We start from the raw sequence: 22,313 nt of genomic DNA, 5'->3' as shown, positions 1-22,313 counted from the left end.
ATCACAAATGCAGACGGGTCACTTCAGGATAGAGCATAAGTGTGATTGCATGGGCATGGGGGGGCGCATCCAGTATCCCGTTCTCAGCCTGGAGTGAAGCAAATTGAAATTCCATGAATAAACTGCCTGACTTAAAACATTTCACTCTTGAGTAACAAGCATGTCGTTCTCCCTCTCTCCCCTCTTGGGGAGCGCGAAGCCCACAAATTGATATTCTGGCAGGAAACTGGACTGTGTCTAAAAACTGGAAGACTTCTTTGCCCCTCAATATGCTTGTGTTGTGTTGTGCTCGGTCCTGCATTCTAAATTGCCCAGAGCAGTATTGGTCTTCTCCAGGGGGCAAATGTGGAGCTGCTACATTCAATGGTGTGTGGATGCGTGCAGTCACACACAGTAGCGTGTTGTGAGGGGGGGCTATCACTGAAATGCTCCCTGCTGTGGGATTGTTAGGGTTAGGCTTCAGCATCATCGTCACTATCACCACGGCGAATACAGGGATTTAGCGACAGCCGCTGAAAATGCCCAGGTCCATTTGTTCATGGTTTCGGGGATTTGGAAGCCAAACAGTCTCAATGAGTCTCTATTAAACTAACATGAAAAAGTGAAAAAACTGAATTCTTTTTTTTGGACAAATCAACAATCAGGCTCCCATAAACCTTCTTTCTTTGGAACTTTGCACTTGAGCAGACATAGAAACCAGCGACACTGTCCTCGGAGCTTAGCCCACAATGTGATGAAGAAGAAAGACCTGACAACTTAAAATAAGTGAGTGTGCATCACAGCGGTGAGACAACCGCAGCGACAAAACAGGCATCAGTGAGGAAACTACATACTGGGAGCCACGTTTTCTGCCACTGGTCAGCTGACAGGTCACATGGCTTGTTGTATTCAGTCAGTTTCAGGAAGGAGGGCTCACTTCTTACAGTGAACCACAAATACATTCTTGTGTGTGTGTTGCTATTGTCTGCTGGGTGATCAACCCTCACAAACATGCATTATGATAGAATCTGTCATTGAGCGTCATCCTTCTTAAGCCCCGCCCACCTCTCTTATCACAGCCCGCTGCTTGTGGGAAGACGTTTATGCACGCAGAGCAGAAATGTTCTGCTGAAAAGATGCTTTCAGCTCGGGTTGCTGCTCTGTGGGCTTGTATCACTTGGCCGCCGCCGTGCGTGGGTTCTAACACTAATTGAACTTCACACACGGGTCACTTGTCAAAGTGTTTGAGAGATAAAGAGAAGCAGGAGGGAGGGGCCGAGCAGCTCTGCAGTCTTCACACATTAAAACAGAAAAAAAACAAAATTTGGCCGTCAGTGTTGATAATGTAGCAGGCGACCGCGAATGAATACGTGGGAGATTCGGCCAGCAAAACATTTGCAATGTCCGTACCATACTCTCTCAAGACATATGTTGGTATTTTAATCCAGGACCTGCAACTTGACACGTGTGGGAGAACCCAGAGGACTTTTACATGTTCTCCAGAGGAATCACAGCGTAAAGGTCATTGTAGTTCTCACCAGCTCGAACCTGTGTCCTGTAACTCACCTGTTACAGCCAACATGAATAAATACTCTCTTATTTTCTTGTCCATCCATCCATCCGGTACAGACGAACAAACTATGTACACATTCTTGTTTTTTATTGTAGTTTTTACAGCTGGCTCCCTAGTACCCTTCTACAGTGCTGTTCCACAGTCTAGCACAGTTCTCCCTGCTGAGCCCATCAGTGTGGGAGGGGGAACCGGGGGCTCATCCCTCTACTTATGGTTGGACCTCCTCAGATGTCTTGAGAGATGAATAAAAACAGTGGTGGTGGTAGTAGTACTAGTAGTAGTAGTAGTAGTAGTTGTAGTAGTGATAGTGAAGATGCTGGGTTGCATCCAACACTGTCACATAACACCATAACAGAGGGTGTGTCACAGGGACAGGAAAGGGAGGAGACAGAGCAGGAAGCTGGTTTGAGTGAAACTGCAGCTCTGGGCATACTTAGCGATCGTTGTTGGTTTGAGTTGCTAAAGTTCCAAGAAAATGTTCTGGACAAGAATGCACGCTGGAGATGAGTGTGAGTGTGTGTGTTATTGGTGATGACACACACACACGTGACCCATGTGGAGGACTCCTCCTCAACTGGTGAGATCCTTCACTCTATACCTGTCACACCCTTTACCCTGTGACAGTCTCACGCCTTCGCTGGGACAGACACCGAAACTCTTGTTGTGGATCTATTTGAGTTCTGGTGGCCGACTGTATTCCTCTACATCAGTTAATTGACAATACCAGGCTCATCAGTATAGGTAGAACCAATCATTTCATCCAGAATCATTTCATGGATCAAGACTCAAACAAGGGAGTGGCGTGCTCAATCACGCCGCTGCTGTCGCTTCCATCCTCCTCTCATTACTGCCTCTCTGTCACTGAGCTGAGAGCATCGTCCGTCTGGCTTCATTAGCGATGCCCCCAGGTTGTAGAACACAGAAATCATTTCTGCATGAGAACTGTTCTCAGTAGCATCAGACACACTAAAAGTTTCTATTTGTTCCAAACTGTTCTTCTTAGACAGAACCATGTGTTACCGGTATCAAGATGGGTCCCCTTGGCACAGGCCACCATGGCTCCCATGCTGGGCTGAGAGGTCATTCCGGCCATGGAGTCGACCTGGACAGAAACACTGGTAACACAGGCGTGCTCCTGGGTCCACACTCACTGGTTCAAGCATGTATTACAGTGTTATATCAAAGTAAAAGTACTACATTGTGCCATTTTGGAAGACGTTGCAGTGTGTTTCCAGAGAGTTTATGTACATGATAACCAGCTGCATTAGATTCAATGAGACATTCTGAAACTAATAAAACTGTATTCACACATCCACGTATCTGTGACAGGTTGGTCTGTTTCCCATCTGCATGTCTTGGTGTAGGTTCCTGGGCTTACATGGACGCTACCACACACCTTCTATTCAATGTTCTTTCTTTATTTCACTGCTTGCTACATTGTAGATACACCCTGCAGACACCAAATATCTTGTTTCATATATGTGGCATTATGGAGCAAAGAAAAATTGTTAAATACAGCAATAAAGAGCTGTAATGTCAAGCAGTAACAGCTTCTAGAGGACATGAGGGCCCTTCTGGTGTCTTCTAGTCACCTGGACTTGGTAAATACCAACTCACCGCCACATCCACCACGTCAGCTCCAGCCCCAGCACAGGCCAGCATGGCAGCTACACCAGCGCCAGCGGTGTCGTGAGTGTGTACGTGGATGGGCACGTCTGGGAAACGGTCCCTCAGAGCGCCGACCAGAAGCTTGCTTGATTCTGGCTTCAGCAGGCCGGCCATGTCCTGGAGAGAGGAGACCAGACAACAGGAAGCAGTTGCTCTGACTGATCTGGTAACGAGCAGCAGCAGAGATGCCAACCCTAACCCCAACCCGGGAAGCTCATTGACATATTTAATCACTAATGATTTAATATGGGAAATGTTGGCAAAAGAAGACAAGTTCATTTTAATTCAGTTATTTAGGGTTTTATTTTGAAGGATGATGTGAGTTTTTGTTTTTCTGTGTCGGTTGTTTCTGTCACATTGGTTGAAAATAGATTGTTTTAAATGCACATGTAAAGAGGGAGTGTGTGTGTGTGTGCGTGTGTGTGTCTGATCTCTAGGTTTTTGTGTGAGATTGTGATGCCCCAGGTCCCGTGTCATCTGTGTCTGTCTGTGTGTTGGCTGGTGGGCGTGTCCTTGTGTCTCTCTCCTGCAGGTGCAGTGATTTCCTAGCACACCTGGGCCCTGTGTGGCTGAGGTGACTTCAGCCCCTGCCGTCACTCAGCCTCTGTCTCCCTTCTCCTCCAGCCACACCGTGGGGGCTCTGGTGGTTTGTTTGGTTCTGTTGGTTTGATTTCCCTCTTGTTTTGTTCACCAGCACACGCCCATCCACACACTACACAACTGATCCTACTGATTTTCCACATCTCATTTCATTAACGGTTCCTTTGTAATTCCAATTCAGCTTGATTAGGTATAATTTGGTTGAATAAATACCTTTGTTTGTAATGTTACCGTGGTGCGGTCTCGTTTCGTTGTGACCGTTGAGCCAGGTCATGACAAATAGATCTTAGCTTGCTGCTGAGCATGAATCAAGACGCATCTGATTATGTTGGCGTCCAGGGGTCTCGTCACCACAACAGGAGCAACAATCTTGCTTGTACCAGTGCTAGGACTTTAACTAGTAACACAGTAATCACAGTACTAGAGATGCTTGCTGTATACTGTGTTGTATTTATTCACTCTACAATTAGAGAAAGAAACACTCAAATGTTACAGGCTCCAGACAGTCGGGGGACCCTAACCCACCATGGTTGGTGGACCCTGACCTGGGAGCATCACATTGGTCCACCACAAGTCCACCCCGACCTGGGAAAGCCATGCGGGTCCAGGATTTAGGGAGCGCTTCTCATGAGGAAGTGCATAAACAGATAAATATACAGCAGCCAGTTAGAAAGTCTGACCTGCCAATGGAGTTTTAGGACAAATGAAACCAAGAAACACAAGAAAGCTCCAAAGCTGCCTTGTTGCCTCTGAGCCTGTTTGTGGGACCAGTTCCGTCCAGCAGGTTAGGGTTAATCTGACTACCGAGCGGGGGGGCAGAACCTTTCAGCTGGAGCATGACACCTGTTTTACTTCCTTACTTTGATACACAGGATGTGCGTTCCAGCTTTGACCAGCTCGTCCGCTAGTTTCAGGTAGTAATCCAGGGAGTACTTCTGCCTCATTGGGTCGGAGACATCACCCGTGTAGGAGATGGCGGCCTCCACCACGCCGCCCGCTGCTCCAGCAGCCTCCATGCCCAGCAGCATGTTGGGTAGGTAGTTCAGGGAATCAAACACACGGAAGATGTCCATGCCGTTCTCCTTGGCCACCTCACAGAACCTGATGAGTGACAGATTAAAATTAGAGACTCATTTTCTCTTTTACCAAATGGGAGACAAAAATAGAGAAAGACAGCACTGTGTACACACACACACACACACACACACACACACACACACACACACACACACACACACACACACACAGATAATAGCTGACATCTGAGCAGGGATAAGCTGTTTATATCCATCTCCATATCAGCACTCATGAATATCTGCGTACCTGGTTTCTCCTCTCGTTCCATGAAAAGCGGCTCGCGCAGCCTGAGGAGCCCAGTAAGAGGAGAAGTATACCCACCTCGTTATCTGGGCTGCGAGAGGAAAATCCCTCCCATTATTACCTTGGAGCTGCTATCTTAATCAGGTTTTTCATGCAGTAATTTGGGTATTGTAACTGTGTGAATGCAGTATTTGCATACACTGAGAGTGTTTTTGTTTTGGCAAATAAACGCAATTGATGCTGCGCCATGAGAGGATTAGCAGTCCTTCATCCGTGTGTCCAGTGTTTATTCGCACTACAATACATGCAACTACTGTTTAGTGTGTTTGGCTCCAAAAGCAAACCCCTGACGTGTCCTACATATTGCTCTCAGTCTGTTTATCAGAAAGTTTGTTTTTCTATCAAAACCATTCTTTTATTTCAAAGAGACCAAAACTTCTGGTTAGCAGTCAAACGGCTCTTTTGTATCTCAGGCGTTGGAACCCCCCCGCTGCAGTCTACTGTACTCAGCCCCTGAGAAACATACTTTAAATCAATTAAGCGAGATGAAATTATACTTTGAGTAGATTTAGTTAAGGAAGACGCTCAGGCCATTTGGCTTCAGGCTGCTGCACTGAGAATGTCGAGGTCCAAGCAGTGAACGGAGGATCAAGAGCCAGATGGCAACGACTCACAACCGTGCTCATTTTCAGTGACAGCCCCCCGATGGCGCTGGGAGGGAGATGAGGACCTGAGGAGGGGTCACAAGGGCTTGGATGGAGGCACGAAGGGAGAGGGGACGAATAATTGAGGGGGGTTCGTGAAAAAGTACTGTTAATTTGTTAGAGGGGGACTGAGATTACCTGTATACGTATACCTGTACAGGTATACAGTGGTATTTATGGCCTGTAAATGCAGTACTGGTGTACAGGAACATGTGGAGCAGACTTACCTGATTCACTGACTGACTGTTAGATGTGCTGTAGTAATTGTACTGTATATCTACTGGAATATATTCAGAAACCTGCCTTCCTGCTACTCTTGATGGACATGAACCACGGATGTACTGCACTGGCAGCTGCTGCTGGAAGGTATTCCAAAGGGTTTTTCCTGTTAAAGGTACTCAGGCACCAACTGCATGTACGCAGTCTATAAACCACTCACATACATTTAGACGGTGATGGCGGCACTGGGACGCAGGGAACTATTTGCACTTTACCGCGCTACCTCAGGAAATTCCATCAGTGCCTTGTATGCCAAATGTTGAAGGGTTACTTCAAAAGTTGTCTATTTATTCTTGTCTTTATCCTGTTTCTGCCTCTTTGGCACCGTGGGTCCAGGAGGACTGACATTTCAGCTATGCAGTATGTCATGCACGTAGTGTATATTTGACAATAAAGTTGACTTTGACTTCAGCAGAGCTGGAGATCAGACCAGTGACAACCTCAGACAGCCCTCCAGCACCTGAGCCGTGCTGGTCCCTGAGCCCTGACATCATCTTATTCCAGCCTATGAGCCCCAGATCCAAAACCAGATCACTTTCACATGGATGTGGTTCTTTCCTGGACCTTAAAATTATGAACAACAAAACTATGCCAGGATACTACATACTGTATATAATGATGCAGCTCTCCCTTCTTGGTAGAATAAATCCTTTTTATTGCATTGCTGTTTTAATTGGAAGTCACAGACTTTCTGTTCTTTTGTTAAATTGTGTCATTAGATAGGGATCACGATAAATACTGATGCTACTTCCATCACTTCCACCTCATTATGCATATGATGCAGAATAAAGATGGCCATGAAGTTTCATGGTCACTCAGGAGCACTTCTGAGGCTGAGGGTTCTCTTAGGGTTAGGGTTAGAAAGGGTTTAGGGTTATTAAGGGTTTAGGGTTAGAAAGGGTTTAGGGTTAGAAAGGGTTTAGGGTTAGAAAGGGTTTAGGGTCAGAAAGGGTTTAGGGTTAGAAAGGGTTTAGGGTCAGAAAGGGTTTAGGGTTAGGGTCAGAAAGGGTTGAGGATGAGGGTCAGGGTCAGAAAGGGTTTAGGGTTAGGGTCAGAAAGGGTTTAGGGTCAGGGTCAGAAAGGGTTTAGGATGAGGGTCAGGGTCAGAAAGGGTTTAGGATGAGGGTCAGGGTCAGAAAGGGTTTAGGGTCAGGGTCAGAAAGGGTTTAGGGTCAGGGTCAGAAAGGGTTTAGGGTCAGGGTCAGAAAGCACAGAGCTGCACAAACACTTAGATGTTCTTGTCTGTATTGATCCTGCACAGTCAAGCTCATCCGCTCATACTCTGCAGTGCTCAATACGGACATTTAGAGTGTAGGATATGCAAACAATGCAGAATCAGCTCCCGGTTGAAGAGACCCAGATTTACATGCTCTTTTGGGTCAGAAGGCTTGTTAAAGCCCGTAAGCTCGCCAGCGTTTGCATGATAAACACGAGAGTGTGTTTGTGAGCGAGACTGACTTGAACACAGCGTTGTCGGGGTAGTTCGTGTAGCCCACGGCGTTCGCTCCTCTCAGCAGCATCTGGAAAGGGACGTTAGGGATCAAAGCCCTCAGCTCCTGGAGACGCCTCCACGGACATTCAGACAGGAACCTCATGGCCACGTCAAAGGTAGCGCCTGCACACAAAGTTTAGCTCAGCTTTCATCTCACATCTCAGCCCAACTTTGATCTGAAGTTGAGAATCTAGAAAGTAATACATCAAACTTATCGTATTCCCAGCAAACACACGCGCACCAAAATGGACGCTCAAATAAAATATCTGATAATATTTGCACATTCATTGTTCATTCGAACACTTTCATCATTTCATTTGAACATCACTTATAAGAAATGTTTCCGGTGAAGAGGCGAAGCAGAAGGATAGTAATCTCTCATTTCCCTTTCTGGGGGAGTAGATTAGAGAATCTCACACCCATTTATCATATCAGCCACAAATATTGAAGCCTCCAGTAGTTTTCTGCTGATCCAACATTGTCATCATTACATTTAATTTTCTGAGCACACACAGATTTGGTCACAGACAGAATACAAAGCACAGCTTCTTCCCCATCTGAAGATCAGGACTGGACTTGAAAAACCTCCATCACTTTTTAGTTTTTCCACTTGACTTGGATTTTAGCCGATGTCAGCTTCTCCTTAACTACTGGTTCAAAGTGGAAATGGCTTCCAGCAATCCCATCCGACGTCGAGCAGATTCAGGATTCATGTTTCTTTGCAAGCACAAATCTGATTGAGGTCTGGATTCAACTGTTACAGCAGAACTGACTCTGATAATGACAACACGAATGAGGTAGAGCACTCAGCAACACCTCTGCACAGACAGTGGAGACATGCCCACAACCACCGACAGCTAAATGAACACGCAGAGAACCAAGAGACAAGGAGGTGAACCTTAGTCCTGCTTTGGTCCGCGCTCCAAGATCTAGAAGCGTCTTTCTGCTGCAATAATCAGCTAACTCTAAGAACCATGTTTTCAGTTCGTCTTATAATCATATATATATATATAAATATGCATATATATGCATATATATGTATATATATGAATATGCATATATATGCATATATATGTATATATATAAATATGCATATATATGCATATATGTATATATATGAATATGCATATATATGCATATATATGTATATGTATATATATGAATATGCATATATATAAATATGCATATATATATATACACATATATGTGCATATATATATATATATATATATATATATATACACATATATGTGCATATATATATATATATATATATATATATATATATATATACACATATATGTGCATATATATATATATATATATATATATATATATATATATACACATATATGTGCATATATATATATATATATATATTGTTAAGTTTATCAATAATTTGAATGGTGGCACAGACACACACCCCAGCAGTGCTGCGTCAGTGTGTCCTGACAAATCATCTCAATGTCGTCTCTCATCTGCATTCCTTTGCTGTCTGGGGCTGGACCAGATCTGCACCAGATCCTCTGGGAGACCCAATGAGATCGCACGTATGTGTGTGTGTGTGTCTGTGTGTGTGTGTTTTATCTGTTTTTAACAACTCACTGAGGAAACAGGAATAACATGGCAGTAAAGTATTGGCTTTGGAAGCTTAACAATCTAAAATCTGATAGATGTTCTAACGGTGAACAGACACGCGGAACCATACAGCTACATTATGTGACCCAATTCATAACAGTGCATCTTCCAAGGGGAAGGGAAGAACCCTATATCAGGAAGGGACTTAATCCTCAAAGGGTTTTCACAGGCTTAATCTCTTCAATGATTCATTCTGCCTCCAAGCAGCTGAAACATGTGAAAGCAATATTCCCTATCTAAGACTGCAGCGTGACAAGACAGAGGCAATGTCGGGATGACAGTGTTCAATAGTCATGTGGTCATTTCTCTGTGGTCATTCACGGTTTTATCTTTTATATAAATATACACACTACCAGTCAAAACTTTGGCCACACCTTCTCATTTAATGGGTTTCCTTCATTTTGACTGTTTACATTGTAGGTTCTCACTGAAGGCATCAAAACTATGAATGAACACATCTGGAATAATGTAGACAACAAATCATGAACTAACTCCAACAGGTTCTATGTTCTAGGTTCTTCGAAACAGCCTCCCTCTGACTGCTGCTCTGCTCACTCTTGGCGTTCTCTCCATGAGCTTCATGAGGTCCGGACGGGATGGCGTGTTGCTGCAGGATACTGTGGTAGCCATTTTGGTTCAGTGGGCCTTCAGTTTGAATAAATCCCCACCAGTGTCACCAGTAAAGCCCCCCCCACCACCATCACACCTCCTCCTCCATGCTTCACGGTGGGAACCATGCATGTAGAGACCGTCCCTCCACCTTTTCTGTGTCCCACAAGACACGGTGGTGGAACCAAAGATCTCAAATGTGGACTCATCAGACCAAAGCCCAGATGTCCTCTGGTCTCATGTCCACTCCTTGTGGTTCTGGTCCAAACAAATCTCCTCTGCTGGTTGCTTCTCCTAGGTCATGGTTTCCGACCAGCTGTTGGACCATCAAGGCCTGACTGTGGCCGTCTCCTCTTAAGAGTTGGTGTGGAGACGTGTCTGCTACCAGAACTCTAAGGCGTTTATCTGGGCTCCAGTCTGACGAGCTGTTAACTGGTGATTTCTGAGGCTGGGGACTGGGATGCACTCCTCCTCAAGAGCAGAGGAGACTCTTGGTCTTCCTCTCCTGGGCCGTCCTCATGTGAGCCGGTTTCATCATGGCGCTTGATAGTTTTTACGACTGCACTCGGGACGCATTCAAAGTTTTTACAGTTTTCCAGACTGACTATATATATATATATATATATATATATATATATATATATATATATATATATATATAAGCAGGCTCAGTAAGGAAGCCCAGACTGGGCTCCTCTCCCAGCCACTTCCATCAGCTCTTCCGGGGGAATCCTGAGGCGTTCCCAGGCCAGCCTAGAGATATAATCCCTCCAGCGTGTCCTGGGTCGGCCTCGGGGACCTGAGGGAGGCTTCCAGGAGGCGTCCTCACCAGATGCCTGAACCACCTCAACTGACTCCTCTACATGGAGTAGCAGCAGCTGTACTCTGAGTCCCTCCTGAAGGACTGAGCTTCTCACCCTGTCTCTAAAGGAGAGCCCAGCCTCCCTGAGGAGGAAACTCATTTTGGCCGCTTGTATTCACCATCTTGTTCTTTCAGTCATGACCCAGAGCTCATGACCGTAGGTGAGGGTTGGAACGTTGATTGACTGGTAAATCGAGAGCCTCGCCTTTTGGCTAAACTCCCTCTTCAACACAACGGACTGGTTTAGCACCCGCATCACTGCAGACACCACCCCAATCCGCCTGTCAATCTCCCACTCCATCCTACCCTCACTCGTGAACGAGACCCCAAGATACTTAAAGGTCCCCCAGAATGAAAATCATCGTTTTTATGTTTTTTGTGTTTATTCAACGTCCCCCAGTTGTGGGGAAGACACAGAAGTGTGAGGCAGTGTCATAACCTCTGTTTGAAGTATCTCCCCTTTTTTGAATCGCTGCAGGAAAGTGGACCAATGCGATTTTGGCTGAAGTGTTACGTCACAGTTCAGTCAGTGCCCCCCCACACACACTCGCACACACTGAACCCACCCCTTTCAAACACGCCCCTTCGACATATTTCGGGAGGGGACGATTATGCGAACGAGCCAAGTGAGTGCAACTCTCTCGTGTTGCTCGCGTGACACAAACTGGAGCCTGCAGCAGCAGCACTGACTGAGCAGATTGATTGAATGAATGGCCTCGAAAGAATTGAGACCTTTGTTTTATCTGCGCTGTCTGTCGCTAGCTGGCCTGGCCTGGCTTGAGGGGAATGGAATCTCGCCAGCCAGGCAGGCTACCAAGGGGCCAGGCCACCAGGAAAACTCCCGGTTGTCCCGACGGCCACCCCGCCACTGCATACACAGCTGGATCCGCGAATGGGCCATGGCTACTTGGTATCTTATCTTACGAATGTTGTTGTATGATATGGAATGTTGTCAATTGACAGTAGCAGTCACACTTAGCACCGGCGACAGTTAGCTGAGAAAGTGGGAGTACCTTCTATTCAGTGACAGTGAGGGCAGCCAATCACCGAGTAGTAGTTAAATGAGGTTGCCAGATAAACAATGGCAACCGATCGCCGTCAACTCATGCACTTGCATAAATAATGAAGTTGCCAGATAAGGTCAGAAACGACCCCAATAGGGACAAACGACGCATTCTAAACCCAACATGGTAACATAGCGGTTTCAGAGAGCCTTTTAGGAAGCTTCTGAGCCATTACAGACCCAACCATTTTTGTGGGGTTAGATATCACACCACAGAACAAGAATAAATACCCCGTTCAACCTCTCTATAGCACCTTTAAACTCCTCCACCTGAGGTAGGACCTCCCCCGACCTGGAGTGGGCAAACCACTCCATATATATATATGTCCTGGAATCTGCTGGAGCCACTCTCCCACTTTGGGGGTCACCACCCCAAGTGCTCCTGCTACCACTGGGACCACGTCAGCCTTGACCTTCCACATTCGTTCTACCTGTTCTTTTAACCCCTGGTGCTTCTCAACCTTCCCATGTTCCTTCTTCCTGATGTTGGCGTCAGCTGGTATCACCTCATCCATCCCCATTGCCCTCTTCTGCTGTTTGTCCACCACTACTAAGTCCGGGTGGTTCTCCAGTAGCTGTTCGTCAGTCTAGAAGCTGAAGTCACACAGCACCTTAGCCCTGTTGGTCTCGACCACTTTTGGTGGTTCGTCCCATGGGGATCTTGGTACTTCTAGTCCATACTGGGTACAGTTGTTTCTGTACACTAGCCTCGCCACTTGGTTGTGCTTCTCCATGTACTCTTTTGCAGCTAGCGTCGTCCACTCCGCTACTATGTGCTGGACTGTCTCAGGAGCATCCTTACACCTTCTGTCTGGTGTGGTAGTCCTTGGCCCCCATGGCTCTTGTGCTGCCATGATCAGTGCCTCTGTGCTGTCTCTCACTCCAGCGTGTTCCAGCCATTGGGAGGTCTTCTTGATATCAGCCACTTCCTCAATCTGGTGGTTGTACATGCTGTGTAGGTGCTTGTCCATCCATCTTGCTCCTCTCCCTCCTCACTCTCATCAGGTTTCAACCGTCTAAGGCATTCACTGAGCAGTCGTCCTGAGGGGCCATCTTCTCGATATATTCTTGCATTTTTTTATTTTTCATCCTGGACATTGTCTCTGATGCTCACGAGTCCTTGTCCTCCCTCTTTCCACCTAGTCTACAGCCTCAGGATGCTGGGTGAAACCCTCCATGCAAGGGAAGGAGCTTTTCGGTCTTGACGTCTGTGGCTTCTATCTCCTCTCTCGGCCAGTAAATGATCCCATATTTTGGCCTCTATCCTTCTCTTCCATGGAGGGCATCTTTTCTTATGCACCATGTCCATGTCTAGGTGGTACCCAAGCATCTCCAGTACGACTGTTGCCTAACTGTCAATCAGCTTGTTGGTCTCTGTGATGGTTGCCATTGGTGTTGTATTCAGCGCAGCAATCACATCCACTAGCAGATCGTCTGAGGGTACTTGACAATTCCAGAATAAGAACATGTATCACCCTTCATATATATACAGTATATATTTATAAAATATAAAATGCTTCCATCTTGTCTCAGTTTCTTTAAGGGTCCAACATGAATATGAACAGATATGGTGATAGTGTTAACTAATATAGTCAAAGTGAGGTTTCACAAGGATTCTATTTTTACTGGATATTTGTCTGACTCATAATCATATTGTGTAGCGAATACAGACGTCTCGGGAGGATCCTCCAGCATCTGACGTTCCTCTGTGATTCGTACACACTCCACTGCTATTCTTACCTCAGAGAGACAAAAGCAACCTCCAAATATCAACTCATAACAGGATCATTATGTCAAAAAGTAGTATTCAACATCTCATTTCAATCATGTACTCATGCTTAAATATATTGGGAGAAAAAATATACTCTCCCTTAAAGGGTTTTTGACCTTGAAAAGATTTAATTGAAATTTCAAACCAGCCTTGCACTGCAGTTCAAGCACAAGCTCTCTGTGGGAGAACTGGCAGGACAGACAGAAATTTTTACTTCCCTTTTCTGTCTCATCATCCCTGGCTACAGTTCAAAGATTACCTTCAAGTTCAAGGCTTTCCTTGCTGCTTCCACTGCAGCTCATGAAATTAGTTGACCACATTGTGTGTGTGAACAATAACATTGTCAGGTACGACCAGACAACTGTCACTGTGACAGAGCAGCTGTAGTGTTAGACTGCAGTCTGTTTGCTCACCTAGCTAGAGCTAGCTTTGCCAGACCTAGCCTAGCTAGAGCTAACTTAGCCAGACCTAGCCTAGCCAGAGCTAGAATTACACAGATTCACTGACCTGTACTCAGTTGGCATCTTGTTGCCCTTTATTTCTTCGAAGCTGTGCTGAGGATTCCAAACAAGCCTCTAGGACCTGAACGCAGCACCAGGTGAATAATATGTAGTTTTTTAAATTGTGATCAGTCATTTTGAAACGAAACTGAGTAAAAAATTAACATCTTTAAGGCTCAGCCACCAAATGTGATGCTATCTGATATTAATGACATTTAGCTGGAAAAATATAACAATAGGAAACTTTATTAATGCGCTTGCATCATTGATCCCAAAAGAAAGTGAGCTCAATGTTGACTGAAAGGAGATTTATCAGTTTTTGAAAGTCTAAACTTTACGTCTAAACTCACTTAAATGGTAGTGTGACGTTTTAGATGATTTGACAATATGTTTTTAAACCGCGCTACCAGTAGGCAGTGAAATGTTTGACGGTACTTTTTTTGTAGCAGTGTTTTACTAGTCTTTTCTAGTGATTACATCCGACACCCGTTCTCATAGTTCCAATACAGAATTGCTACAAGAAGGTCCAGGCTCTTCAGACGCCTCCATTATTTAAGATGATGACTGCTACAGTGCCATTATGACAATCTTTTGAAATATTGCAGTGTGTTTACTGTACATTTATTGGAATATCATTTGTGAGTTTTTCAGCACTGACTGACCTCCCCAGTTCTCCAGGCTGAAAAGATTGTGGAAGTTGTGGCTGACAAATGGCGAGATCTTCTTTAAGTCGTGTGTGCGGACCCTGGTTGCCAGGAGCGACTGGTGGGCATCTCGGAAAGTTGTATCCATGAGCAACAGACCTTGGTGGGTGCGGACGGCCTTGGCGAAGCCCTCGGGGCCGTCACGTAGCAACACGTCACGGAAACCCACAGGAGGATCGCCTAGTCGTACAGGGATGGAGGGGAGTGATGATGGAGAGAGAAAGAAAGTTTATAGAAGATTCTATAAACTGAAGAAGTGCTAAAAGGAATGAGCTGCCGTCTACTGCAACTGATGGGTGAAAATACCGGAATTTCCATCTAAATCCATCCGCATTTGTATAAATTAAGAGTTTTTGTGGACCAGAAGACATGTAAGAATTTTAGATTGCGCAACGAACCTCTGGGGGGCTCCTCTGTCAAATCAATCCAGAAAGCAGGTGGACCTGGACTGATCACTGATCAGTCCAGGTCCACCTGCTTCAGTCATTCATGTCTGCTGTCTAACAATCTGGACCGACTCTTTCTCCTCCACTGTTTAGTCCCCCAGGTCATCCCACCTGTCCTTACCTGTCTCATCAAGATTAGACACTGACCAAACCATCACTGTCCTCCTTTCATGACCCCAGTCCCCCCCTCCCCCCGCAGAGTGTGATAATACTGCCCTAATCCCTCTCTTCTCTCAATCCCGCAATTGAATGAAAAATAGAAAATAAGCACATTACAAATCTCATTACGAGGCTTTAGGTATGCCAGTGTGCGTGTCGCACTGCAAGCAACTACCTCATCACCACACAGGGGGCGTCTTCTGTAGAATATCTGTGTGTGTGTTCAGGTACATGTGTTTGTGTGGTCTCAGACGCAATAAGCGGGGTGGCCATGATAGCTTTCACTCACACACACACATAACTGACTGTTTGTTTAAATACATTTATGTGAATTTCACGCCTGTTCGCACCTCCAGCAAAATTACATTACAAAACAAAACCGAATCAGCCGTGAGATTGTAAAATAATCTTAATCAGTACAAGAGAGTTCATCAAAACACGATATAAATGGAATAAATGTCAGCCTTATGCTACATTTGTAATCCCTGAGATTAATCTCAAATTCCTCATACCAAAATTTGAGTCACCACTCGAGATGCACAACCTCCTCAGCAGACGTACGTGCTGGCAGTGTGGCGAACATGCAGGGCAGGGGACCGGATGTCTGACGTTACATACACAACTCTGAAGGGTGATTGATGGCCGACTGTCAATCCTACTGGCCTGAAGGAGCTCATCGGAGCTCTGCTGGCTTCTGAGATTTAACGCCAGGAGAGCACCAAGAACCCCTCAGGGCTGTACTCATGGCTCGGCCCAGCACTCGGGGCCAGAAGCCTTTCGCTCCCCGAGTGGTAAACGGAGCCAATTAGCAGGGGCCTTCGCAGCCTGAAGCTACCTGAGGGCTGGACGGCCCATTTGTCATTTGCTTGCTGCTTTTATCCCCAGTACCCCTAGGTTCTACCAGTGCTTAGATTTGTAGCACAGTGCTCCAAAGGACATGAAACGTAATCACACTCGCAGTAGTAGTGCCCAGCTAAATGAGTCCCGATGTTATAAGGCAGTGAGGGTTACCAATTGTCGAATGATTACAGCCGTAACCACTGGTCTTGTCAGCTTTGGTGAGCAAAGTACTGTGATCAAGTATTTGATTGACATACCCATGGGAACGTGAGGGATTACAGGGTCTGTAGACGAGGGCTTAGCCTTCACTGGGATGGGTGTGGTTGGTCCATTTACCATCACATGACCTAGAGGAAGTACAAATACAGAGAGGACCATGAGGCCATTTCAAGCTGAACCAAGTGGAGTGGCTCAGCGAGAGTGCATCTCCACTCACCGAGGTAGTGCAGCAGTTTTTGGGCTCGGTTCTGAGTGGGTTTGAGGTTGAACAGCTCCTGGTTCTCATCGATGAACTGGGTGTCCACGGTGGAGTGGAGAAACTGATGGTTGGAGAACACGTTCTGGAGGAAAGGGATGTTGGTCTAGACAGAGAAACAGACGGAGAAACAGCACACGCTTCTGAATCTGGCTCTGAAGAACAGAGACATCAGAGACATCTGGGTCCATGAAGTATTGAAACCACATTCAAAAAACCGCGCACACACGCACGCACACACACACACACACAAGCAGACATTCAACTGTTGAAAGCAATTATATTCCATTTCTATTTTCATGTTGTTTGCCTCTAAAGTATTGTCACGCCAATTAAGCTCTGTGAATTAACAAGGAGAGCAAGAGACTACAGGAGGCAGGAGACGCAATTGTTAGTTAATTCCTTTATTTGATCTGTTGATGTTTTTCACTCATGTAAGCTTGTTTTAATTACTGGAGAGAGGCGGAGGAAGCACAGATGGAGTAAAAAGATGAGGAGGGCTGACAGGAAGAGGAGGATGGAGAAGTTAATGTCAAGAAAGGAGGAGAGGGAGTTTTGCTGGAGGGATGAGTCGCGATCTGGGTCCCACTGGGACTAAAAAGAGTGATAGAGACAAAAATCCATCCCTCCATCCCTCCATGTTCTCCCTCTTCTCCTATTCAGGGTGGGGGGGGGGGGTGGAGTCTATCCCAGCAGCCTTCCCCCTGGACAGGTCACCAGTCCATGGCAGGGCCAACACATAGAGACAGACAACCATCGGCTCTCCCAGCCACGCCTACGGTCAATTTAGAGTCTGGATTAACCTGGTCCCCTCTTGATGTCTTTGGACTGTGGAGGAAGCTGGAGTACCAGAGAGAACCCAGCAGGAACAGGGAGAACATGCAGACTCCACACAGAAAGATCCTGTGCTGCAGCCGGGGCTCCACCCACAACCTTCTTGCTGGGGGGCCACAGTGAGGACCACTGCTCCACCGGGCTGCCCAGGGACAAACATTACAGGAGCAATTCCAATATTTAGCCAGAAAACTGACCAGAATGATTCTAATATAGTCTAGTCAACTGAGTAGTTCAAACTTGGTCCACGAGAAGTGTTTGCTTACACTGGTGTGTGTGACATCAGCATGTAAACCACACCTGAGCTCACGTCTCATTCAGAAGTCTCGCAAGAGTTGAGCTTCTTCAGGAAGTGTGTGTAAGAGAGACAGTCGTCACTAGAAGAGAAGTAATTTCAACACTGTTGAGCATCCATTCCCTTATTGCTTAATTCAATATGTCACTGGAGCACATCAGATCCACCAGCAAACACCAGACTGGTAGATGTTGGAGTGGTTGAGAGTCTTAAAAATGTGTGCGCTAACAAGAGTCTAAAGGTGCCAACAGAGGTCATACAGGTCATTAAAGGTCACCAGGGGAAACACAAGAAGCCTGAAGCTTAATGGTGGTGACCTTGAAGTTATGTAACCCTGGATCTGTTTCAGAAACTGGAGAGAAGATGGCGCTGCTCCAAACTGGAGGAGTCACATGTAGTCTGGCAAGATGGCCTTAGAACCTAGAAGAAAGCCCTTGGTAGAACCAGAGCAGCTGACTACTCAGCACTAAGAGAGGAACACAAGAACAACCCAGGTTCCTCTTCAGTCCTGGAGCCAGACTGACGGAGAACCACAGCTCTACTGAACCAAGTAGTCCTGTTTCCCTGGGCAGCAAAGAGTTCATGGATTTCTTTAATGACAAAATTCTCCTGATTAGAGAGAAACTTCTTCTCCTGCTGCCATCAGCTGACAACATGGCACCTAGAACCCAGAACCTTAGAGGCAGCTGGAGGACCAGACACACACTTGGACAGTTTTTCTCCCATCAGCCTTCATGAGCTCAGTTCAATAATGTCCTCCTCTAAACCTCCACCTGTCTCCTCGACCCCATCCCAACTAAGCTGCTCCAAGACTCTCTACCCTCGTTAGCCCCTCCCTCTTAGATATGATCAATGTGGCACTGGTATCTGGGTCCATCCCTCAGTCCTTTAAAGTAGCAGGAATTAAACCCTCCTCAAAAAACAAGCCTGGATCCAGAAGTTCTACCAACTACAGACCAACATCACATCTTCCTTTTCTCTCCAAGGTTCTGGAGAAAGCAGTTGCTAAACAGCTCTGTGACTTCTCCACAGCAACAGCTGATTGGAGGATTCAGTCAGGTTCCAGGTTCATCCTAGCACAGAAACAGAACTAGTCAAAGGTACCAGTGACCTCCTACTGGTACCAGATGAGGGACTGGTCTCTGTGCTGGTCTGATTAGATCTCAATGCAGCTTTGACACCATTGACCACCATATCCTTCTACAGAGACTGGAACCTGTCACTGGTATTAAAGGAACCACACTAAACTGGTTCAGGTCATATTTACTAGGTCCATCTCAGTTGGTACCAGTTAATGATGGTTCCTCTGAGACCACTACAATCAGTTCTGGTGTTCCACAAGGCTCTGTGCTTGGACCAGTCCTCTTCACCCTGTACCTGCTTCCTCTAGGTCACATGATCAGGAAACACTCCATTAATGTTCACTGCTATGCAGACGACACACAGCTGAACTCTTCAATGATCCACATGGAACAAACCAGCTGACTGAACTGGAGGCCTGTCTGAAGGACAGGAAAACATGGAGGACCCATCATTTCCTTTGTTAAACTCTCATAAACTGAAGTTCTTGTGCTGGGCCCAAACACCTGAGGACCACCTGATCTGATGAGACAGGTACCCTGTATGGCACCACCCTGGCCCCCAGCACCACGTAAGGAACCTAGGAGTTCTCTTTGACCAGGACCCTTCAACTCCCACATTCAACAAATCTCCAGGACGCCTTCTTCCATCTACGTAACATTGCTAAGATCAGACACATCCTGGCTCAAGAGGATGCAGAAAAACTAGTCCCTGCTTCTGTCACTTCCAGGCTGGATTACAGCACCTTCCTCCTACCAGGCTGGACTAATAAGTCCCTAAAGACTCTCCAGCTGGTCCAGAACGCTGCTGCCGCGTGTTGACTAGAACTGGTAGCAGAGACCAGGTCTCTCCTGGACTGCTTCTCTGCATGGCTCCCTGTCAGATTCAGAACAGAATTTAAAATTCTTCTTCTACCATCAAAGTCCTCAACAATCAGGCTCCTTCATCCCTGACAGAGCTCCTAGTCCCCTATGATCCAGCTAGAACCCTTCTCGGATGACACGGAATCCAAATGTTTACACAGGTTTTGGCTTTTAGAGGCTGTGGTCTTCAACTTTTGATCAGCTGATCAACAGCCTGTTTCAGTTCAATTGTTGTTTTCAATCAATCGCCTGCTCACAACTTTCGCTCTCTTATTCCCATTTCTTCTTTTTGCATTTTGAAGCTCTACTTAGAACCTTCCGAAGATCCAACTGGGCAAAATGTAAATTCATGCAATTTTTAACTGGTGTTTAGATTTTGATCAGGAGTGTATTTATCTACTTCTGATTATGGTGCTGCTTCAAGAGGCCCCACCTGAGCTCAACTCTCCTGTAGAAGTGGTTCAGAAATGCAGCGGCTGAACGCTAGAACCGGCCTCTGTGTCAGAGATGGAACTGAACTGGATTCTTCAGTGTAAACAGAACCATGGAAAATAAAAACTGCCTCCAAGGTGTTTTGTGAGTCAGGCTAAACAGGAACCAAGGGGAGATTAAAATTTCAAAGAAATTATATATCTGATCCCATGATGACCCTGCAAGGTCAAAGGTGGTCCATCACTTCCTTTCTGAAATTCAGTGTCATCCAGTCAGTTCAGACACTGGGGACCATAACTGTGTCTAGAATTTCCAGGGTTTGGATGGTGACCTGACACATTGGTCCCTAGAAAGCAGCTGCTTGAGTGGATACAACTAAGTGTGTCATAGGTGTCACATGACCTCGACAGCAGCGTCCCTAAAACTGCAGACATCAACATCAAAATCTGGTCTCAAGTCCATAGATGCACTCGCACACCTGATGCCAGTCAAACTGCCAAAACTAACACACTGATGAGGAGCTGAAACAAGGAGCTGTCAGGTCCATCCATCTCTCTCACACACTCTCTCACACACACACACACACACACACAAACAAATTCATGCTGCTGGTATATTTTGTACTCTGCTGGTGATTCTGGCGCCCTCTCCTGATCAGTTGGTCCGTCATCTTTACGATGCTGGTGTGGATGTCTCCCTGGTATTCCTGGCAAACAAGAAGCTCATAAGATGTAAATAAGGGTGGCACCCAACACCCCTGTCACCCCAGCTAAGAGAGCGATGCAAAAGTATTCAGACAGGCAGGAGGAAGCATCGCTGCACAGAGGACAGAGGGGAGGGAAATCCAGCAGAGAAACATGACAGTTCACCATCTGTTTCAAGAGCAAAGTGGGACTAAAGTAGTTTGTCTCTGTATTGGAAATGTTCAGACTCCAGCGTCCAACATCGGCGCAGTTGTCCTCTGACTGCGGCGTTGGACTTAGAGCGCCGAAAAGAAACTCACTCACTTAACTCTGAGTGATAACTGCAGTTCTTACCAGCTCCATGTCAATGCTAGAGTTGCCTCTGTTGTCTGAGGATGGCTGGACACTGCACCCCAGAATGACTACACGCAGCAAACACTGGGGGATATTCCAAAGGCAGCCATGCAAGAGAACCTTGAAGCATCGAGGAGGTATTTTCCAGGAACCTAAATATAAAAAGTTATGTGTTCTTCAAGACTGTGACTCAGACTCATCTGCGACCAACAGCTGAAGTGCTGCATTAGCTAAAACAGCTCAGTCACTCGAACTCATTCAGTTTTTCTCAGAGTAAGCTGGGACTCCAAGAAGCAGCGGTTCTTGTCCGTGGCTCATATAATGTCTCCAGTTTGTCGGCAGGTGCTTCCCTGTCAATTACACATGAACTTGTGATTCATCTCAGAGTGAAAATGCAACCAAGATTGATTCTGCAGGTTGTAATGTTTCTCCAGAAAACTGCATCAGGAAATTGCAGCAAACACTTCAATTCTCTTCATGTCATCTCAAGCCTGTTTAGTCATGTGTCAATCATCCATCAACCTCAACTTCTTCCTGGAGGTGTCTGTGCTCTCGCCCTGCAGGTCACCTGGGGCTGTAGATGCTGGGTTGATCACTTCTTGTCCTGGAGCAACTACTTGCTCGCCCTGGCCTGTGTTTCTCTCTCCTCTTACTTTCAGACAAGAGCAAACCTGGCAGCTGAGTCCTGGATCACCTTGGCACCGCTGTCATCAGGTTCTGATAGCTCTTGCGGGATTAACGGAACGCCGTTGTCAAACCAGATCACTTAATTTCCTTTGCTGAGTTTAAAGCTTTGGCATCTGATTTTCTTGACTCCTGTGCTGGTTTTTATGGTGTCTTTGATGTTCTCAGGTCTCTCTTGGAACAGAAATCTATCGGACTACCAGAGTACACTTACCAGAGAGTAACCAGAGAGCAGCTGGTGTCCGGATCAGAACCCCCTCTGCTCAACCTCAGCTTCCCCCCTCGAAAGTGAAGACAAATATGTGCCAGAGCCCACGTGGAGGGCGGGGTCCAAGCGCCCCTTCCTACCCCCATTCTCAACCACATCCTTCATTTTGATCTCTTCTGTACACTTTCTGACTATGAT

At 46.2% G+C, this 22,313-nt stretch overlaps 1 protein-coding gene across 2 annotated transcripts in view; it reads right to left on the bottom strand.

Moving 5' to 3' along the window:
- Positions 1-22,313, bottom strand: part of LOC147238479 (pyruvate carboxylase, mitochondrial-like) — a 231,539-nt gene that overhangs the window by 42,572 nt on the left and 166,654 nt on the right. For both annotated transcript variants that reach the window (XM_086197046.1, XM_086197045.1), the window contains exons 13-19: positions 16,644-16,788; positions 16,465-16,554; positions 14,721-14,942; positions 7,582-7,738; positions 4,681-4,921; positions 3,170-3,337; positions 2,573-2,654 (exon numbers count right to left, since the gene is read on the bottom strand). In XM_086197046.1, coding sequence (XP_086053172.1) covers positions 2,573-2,654; positions 3,170-3,337; positions 4,681-4,921; positions 7,582-7,738; positions 14,721-14,942; positions 16,465-16,554; positions 16,644-16,788 — 1,105 coding nt within the window. The remainder of the gene's footprint in view (positions 1-2,572; positions 2,655-3,169; positions 3,338-4,680; positions 4,922-7,581; positions 7,739-14,720; positions 14,943-16,464; positions 16,555-16,643; positions 16,789-22,313) is intronic.

Source organism: Aulostomus chinensis, chromosome 24 (genome assembly GCF_037954235.1).
Source record: "Aulostomus chinensis isolate RoL2024-O1b breed Wild chromosome 24, RoL_Achi_v1.0, whole genome shotgun sequence".
NCBI classification, from domain to species: Eukaryota; Metazoa; Chordata; class Actinopteri; order Syngnathiformes; family Aulostomidae; genus Aulostomus; species Aulostomus chinensis.
Note: the sequence above shows the minus strand (reverse complement) of the source record. Positions and strands in the feature narration are given on the sequence as shown.